At 38.3% G+C, this 7,006-nt stretch overlaps 1 protein-coding gene across 1 annotated transcript in view; it reads left to right on the top strand.

The window, feature by feature from the left end:
• The first annotated feature begins 6,557 nt into the window (after positions 1-6,557).
• LOC109245076 (small ubiquitin-related modifier 2-like) overlaps positions 6,558-7,006 on the top strand; it is a 1,296-nt gene continuing 847 nt past the window's right edge. The window contains exon 1 of the mRNA XM_019412262.1: positions 6,558-6,717. Within this exon, the coding sequence (XP_019267807.1) occupies positions 6,634-6,717 (84 nt within the window). The 5' untranslated portion in view covers positions 6,558-6,633. The remainder of the gene's footprint in view (positions 6,718-7,006) is intronic.

Below are 7,006 nucleotides of genomic sequence, written 5' to 3'. Positions count from 1 at the left end.
ACCTCGAACACTCGGGGACTATCATCAACAGTCAACGCACTTGAGTCATCTAAACTCGAACTTATAAGACCTCAAAGAGGCATCCCCTCGACATAAAGGCCGAGGCCATTATACTCGGGGACTAACCTCTTGAACAAGTTGTTATCGGAAAACAAGTCCAAGAGACATACCCGAAGGCTACAACCATATTAAAGTCTATGGCCATATCAAAGGCTATGGCTAAAATAATGCAGCTCGGAGACGTCCGACTTCCGCCATAAGTTAAAGGCCTTCAAACACTTTGAAAAACCGGTTAAACTAGGCTACCCTCGGCAAAAGCAAAAAGGCTTTGATAAAATCTGCCCTTGAATAATTTAGAGGCTTCGCTAAAATCAGCCTTCGAAAAAAGCCTCAAGAGGTATTCAATTATCGTAACACAAACGAGGTTCCGATCAATCGAAACTTCGAAAAACCTAACGGGTACAAAAAACACATGCTAAGGCATAAAGAAATTTTAACTAAGTCTTTTAGCCAAAAAGAGGGAAAAATTAGAGCCGTCTTAGGGGTCGAAGTGGTCCAACTTAAAGAGCCTAAGGGCCGAAGCATGCGGAGTTCGAGACCTTACTCTCATTCAACTCGGACTCAAGAGTCCCGTCATCCGAGCTCACATCAAATCGACTTAAGCTTAGCTCGAGGATTATCAAAACCTTAAGAGGTATTCTATCGCCCATTGATCAATAAAAAACCTAAGGGTTTATTATATTCCGAGTCCGAGCCAATACTCAAACTGATCGTTAGAGTTATAACATCAAATTTTTTCACAAATGAAGACAAAATGAAATTCAATACTAATCGGAGATGAAGCAGAAAAATTCTTTATATTTATAAAAGATGTTTACAAAAGATATTTACAATACCCACAAGGGGCCATTACACAAAAAACACAAAACAAAGGAACCTACTCTACTCCGGGGCCACATCCTCAAGAACTACATCTCTGGAAGCCACATCCTCGGGAGCCGCATCTTCGGGAGCCGCATCTTCGGGAACCTCCTCCTCGGGGACTTCATCTTCATCTCCCCCGCTCTCGGAACCACTAGTGTAATCCTCTTCATCAGAGAGCAAAACGACAACCTCTTTTCCAAAGTCTTTGCTTTTTCAATGTCGGCTGAGAGGTCGAAACCATGAGCATGTACCTCCTCGAGGGTTTCTCTCCGGGACTGTCGCCGAGCATGATCGAGAGCACATGATAACTTAACTTCGGCCGTAATGGAGATCTCCTATGCCCGAGTGTTAGCGGCTTCAGCGTCAGCTCGGTACGAAGACACAAATGCCTCTGCATCAGATTTGGCCTTTGCAAGCTCAGCGGCAGATTTAAGTTCGAACTCCTCGATTTTTCGGCTTCGGGCCAGGCTTTCCTCATTTGCGTTTTGAAGTTGACGTTCAATTGAAGTCAGCTTCTCCCGAAGAGTATCTTTCTCTGAGGCGAGATGGTCCATACATTGCTTCCATCCTAGGGTCTCGACATCCTTCATCTTAAGCTCCTCTCAAAGCTGCTCCACCAGCTCGCCCTTCTGCTGGGCCTACGAAGTTGAAGTGTTAATCGCCAAATCAAATAAATGCATAACAAATCCTCAAAGGGCTATATTACCTTTTCAATAATCTCGGTCTGTTCTTGACGAGCCTTCGCCAGTTCGGCTCGAAGATCATTGATCTCCCCCTCTTTTTTGACATAGAGGATCTTAAGGCCGTCCCTCTCTTCCGAGAGATTCTTGAGCTCGGCCTCACATCGAGCAAGCTCGGATCGAGACTTGGAAAACTCTTATCGATGGAGCTCACCGCCTTCACAAAAGGAAAAAGTTAGACTCAGAACAACAAGGATAAAGCACAGGCGTAATTTTAAGGACAAGAACTTACTTGTTTAAAAAGCCTTTGGGCCTCATAAAAAATAAACGAGGCATCAGGATTCTGGACCATAATCGATCCCCGCAAGGCACTCCCGAAAAATGTCACTCCCTTCATGGGTTGTTCCCACATCAGGAGTCCTCATGGCCTGGACATCTCGGAATTGCCCTTCGGAGAACACCGGGCCCGGTGGAGAATCATCTACATTGATTACCCCAAGTGATTCACTTGGGATATTATCCTGTCTTTGAAGGGCCTCGTAATTAGGCTCTTCGAGCCCGCCCACCAAGTGTCCCCCGGGACAAGGCACACTTTTTTCGCCTGATGGCTCGAGGACTTTTCTTGAGCTCCCCTCCGAAATTTTCTTCAGTTCGAGATTGAACTGCGTCTGCCACCACCGGTTCAGTGGCCTTCGAAGCATCAGTGCTTCCTCTTTTCCGAGCTACCAATAGGCAGTCGTCGTCTTCTACCTCTCCGTACTCATCCTGAAGACGTTGGGTCGTTCTTGGAGATAAGGCCACGGTATCGGCCTTGGGCTTTCGAGCCTTGCTCTTCTTTGGCTTCGGGGAATTTACAGGCGACTCCCTCTTCCTTTTCTTTTCCTTGGTGGGCTTTGAGATTTCTTCTTTACCAGGCGGGGGCGGCCGTATAGCAACGGCGTCTACGAGGCCTGCATAAAGATAAAGTAAGTATTTCACTAAGAAACATAAGAATGCAAACAAGAGAACTCACTATGGTTTTTATCCTCCCATCGACCCTTCCGCATATGAAGAAGTAGAGGCCAGTTGCCGAACCCAGCCTGCGAGGTCCGGGACCACACCAGGAAACCAAGCAACAGCTGCATCATCAGAAAGAGATTAGATCGAGAAAAGGATGAGATCGAGAAAAAGTAGGGAAAGCAGAACATTAAGTCACAATCGATAAGCCTATACTTACGTTTCATGTTCCATTTCTCGGGGAATGGCATCCTTTCAGCGGGAATCAGGTCGGAGGTCCTGATTCGGACAAACCGGCTCATCCATCCTCGGTCTTTGTCCTCATCGATGATAGAGAAGAGAGATTTCGTGGATCGGCGTTGCAGCTTTATCAGGCCACCTCAATAAAGGCGAGGGCTGTATAGCTTGATCAGGTGGTCGAGGGTAAAAGGCATCCCCTCGACTAGGCTCGAGAAGTATCTGATCAGATTGACGATGCGCCAGAATGAAGGGTAGATCTGGCCAAGCGTCACCTGGTATTGTTGGCAAAAATCAAGAATAACTTGATCTATGGGACCAGAGCTGGATCTGCAGGATCCAACGTGAATGGGTAGGTATACACGCTTAAGTACCCTGCCTTATGAGTAGTGATGTCCTCTTCAGGGGAAAGGATCATCACATCTTTGTTCTCCCAATCGCAGTCCTTTTTTACCTGCTCAAGCTCACTTTCGGTTATCAAGAAGATGTATAGGGACATGGGCTTACATCGGCCTGGTGTCGATACAGGTTTATCGATTTTGAAATCGAATGTTAGTTCGCACAGCGGGGGAATACGCTCCTCGATACGAGGTGGCACCACCATTCTACTTCTGGTCGGCCACGATTATGAAGAGGCTTTTTCTTTTTGGGGAACAGTTGTGTATGTTTTAGCCATTGTGGTTTAGAAATTCAAGAAAAGATAAAAAGTTGATGCCGAAGTAAAAACAAATTGAGAGAAGGGTGAACTTAGAGAAGTTGAAGGAGCTAATAAGATTTTAAGGATGATTTGAGAAGTAAAGTTTGCAAAAATTGTAAAGTTAGCATATTTATTGAGGCCGCTTAAGCGTGTTAAGGAAGCCAAATAGCCGACCATCAGTCGCCTCTAATTAATGACCTTGGGAACTACGCGGAAGCGACTTTTCAATCACTTGAGTCGCTGACATCACGAGATTGACATCAGGATCAAGGCGTCGGAGCATCGAAGATCAAATCGTTTCTTACCGTCTTACTCTAAGAAACGCGAGAACTATCTGTATACGGCCGAAATCAGGTATGCCCGATTTCCCGGGCTCGAGAGGTCGCGTTAAGCCCGAGTTCAGGATAGTTCGAGTTCAAGATCGATGGACCAGGCTCAAGCTCGATGACAGAGGACAAGGCTTGAAGAATTAAGTGTTCGAGGAACGTCGGAGCCTGATATTACTAGGCCTCGAGATAATGACGTTATGGATTTGTAACACAATGAGCAAGATTCCTGCCACGTCCCCAAAATCATGACGTAAATCCCGTAATAGATTTGTACGAATTCGTACTAGGCGGTTAGACAGATGTCCCAATAAGATTCTTTACTGTAAATAGAAATGCACCTTATTTAGGGTTCCCCTATTATATAAAGGGGACCCCAATCATTTGTAAACATCATCTAATCATTGGCAAAGAATATACTCTCTTACTTTTTCGCTCATTGTTCATCAGAACTGTCTTTTAGCTTTATTATTCTTTCTTTATCGTTCTTGAATCTTGATCCATCTTGAGGTTACTTTGGCTCGAGGTCGATACTGCCTAGCAACACTGGTTTGATTTACTCATTTCTTTCATTTATATGTTATACTTATTGATTATTAATCAGTGTTCATGTATCTTTAAGACTATAAATTAAATTTAATTATTATTTATATGTTCCAGTTAAACAACCATCTTTGATTTTAACATCTCAGCCACCACTGTCAGTTAGAAAAATAATCAGAGCACATTTCTCAAAGCATGGATATTTTGAAGATAAGTTATTTTCCAATTTAATGCCATCAAAATATACACATTATACCTACTTTTTCTTATTATTAGTTCAAATAATCCTAACTAGATTTTTAAGTTCGGATAAACCCGTAACTATGTGAAAGGTGCTAGCTCTATAAAAATCAATGACAAAAGCTGAATTGTTAAGGAATTTGACTATTTATTTTTATGTACTATCCAAATTAATCCTACTGCTGTCCGAGATTTGCAGTAGTTTTTGCTAGCATTTGGACATAGATTTAGTTGAAACTTGAAAATATAATTTTTGAAAAATAATTTTTGGAAGTTGAAATTATGCTTGGACATGCATTTTATTTGAAAAAAATTTGAAGTTTTGTGAGTGGGAGAACAAGTTTCACCCAAAATCTACCCTAAACTAGATTTTGCGAACTTGAAAAATAATTTCAGAAATTTTTCAAAAATTGATCATTAATTTATGAACAACAATGTTTTCACAAAAAATTTGAAAAAACGATGCCAAAATATATGGCCAAACGGGACCTTTAATTAATTTGTCCGCCAAAACATTTTCATAAGCAAAATATAAAAAGGAAAAAGCGCAGGGGTTTACGTGTGAAAAGGAAAATTTGGGCAGCAAAAAGTCAGTCAATCAGTCAAATGTCAATTTGAAAGGATTCGAAATGTACGAAAAAACCATAGGATTGTAGTTTAAACAAAGGAAACTCCTATGTACGTACCATTATTTTTTCAATTTTTTTTTTAATTTTAAAAATATTATTTGGTTATAAAAAGTGATCAGTATTTGGGCAGTTTTTGAAGATAAAAATTTTCAAGTTTCAAAAAGTAATTTAGATTAGTATTTGAAGTTTTCTAGTTATAAATCTTGTAACTTCTTTTCAATTAAATGCATGACCAAAACACAATTTTAATTTTCAAAAATTATTTTTAATTTCATTCTCAATAATTCTTTTTTTTTTTTTAAAGTTTCAACCAATTCTATGTGCAAACACTAGCTTAGACCATTGGCTAATCTTTTTGTATCTTGACGGTAAGATGAAAATTCATCCAACGATCAAGGTTTAAACTGTAAATTAAATAGTTAAGAAATTTCCCTTATTTAAAAAAAAAAATTAAATGTCCCTAGGATTCTTTTCTACTGACTTATTATGGAAATGAAATTTGACAGACCGAACCTGCGAATACCCTTTTCCCTATGTAATCACCATTTTAGAAATAACAATGGCTAAATATTTTGACTTTTAAAAAGTTTTATTGCCTTTATGGCTCCATGTCTTTCTCCAAATATTTAGAGCCCGTTTGGCCATGAAAAATATTTCACTTTTTTTGAATTTTTTTATTTTTTTTCAAAATTATTGTTTTGCCATTAAATTTTTAATTTTCACCTGAAAAAGAATTTTAGAATTTTCCAAAACTAAAAAAACTTCAAAAAAGCTATTTTTCCAAAAATTTCACTCAAAATACTCGCAAAAATGTAAAACAACCCAAAATTATATTCAAGTCAAACACAACTTTAATTTTCAAATGCCATTTTCATTTGAAAGTTTTTTTTTCACTTTCTTTTTTTTTTTTTGAAATTTTACAATTCTTATGTCCAAACGCCCACTTAGAGCCCATTTGGACATAAGAATTATTTCATTTTTACTCGAAATTTTTTTTTTCAAAATCAGTGTTTAGCCATAAACTTTCCAATTTTTATTTGAAGATAAATTTTGAATTTTTTTTGAAAATTGAAAAAACTCCAAAAAATTATATTTCAAAATTTTCACTTCAGTTCACTTACAAAAATTGAAAAACATCCCAAAATTGTATTTGTGTCTAAACTCTAAACACAACTCCAATTTTCATATATTATTTTTCGTTTGAATTTTTTTTTCTACTATTTTTTTCGGAATTTTACAATTCTTATGTCCAAACGCCCACTTAAAAGAGTTTCTTCTTTGCTCCTTATTTAAGTATTCTACCTTCCTCTTCTCTATAATTTTCTTCACTTCTCTCCACAAAATAAGAGAAAGAAAATAAAATGGTAGGAGAAAGTAGCAAAAAGAGGCCATTAGAGGAACCAAGTCACCAAAATCAACATTTAAACCTCAGAATTAAATCCCAGGTTCATTCATCATTTCACTTTCTGTATATATTATTCTTTTTTTTTTTTTGGTATTTTTTCAAACAGCAAAGAGTTTTTTTTTCTTTTTTAAACTTTGTTTGAAGAAGAACAAAAGAATAAACCAAATAAGAAAGCCATGTTTATTGTGAGAAATTTATTGATTTTTCTTTCCTGTTCTTTTTTTACTACTAACTTATATATATATATATATATATATATATATATATATATATATATATATATATGTGTGTGTGTGTGTGTGTGTGTGTGTGTGTGTGTGTGTGCGCGC

Source organism: Nicotiana attenuata, unplaced genomic scaffold (genome assembly GCF_001879085.1).
Source record: "Nicotiana attenuata strain UT unplaced genomic scaffold, NIATTr2, whole genome shotgun sequence".
NCBI classification, from domain to species: domain Eukaryota; kingdom Viridiplantae; phylum Streptophyta; class Magnoliopsida; order Solanales; family Solanaceae; genus Nicotiana; species Nicotiana attenuata.
This window is presented reverse-complemented; position numbering and strand designations above follow the sequence as displayed.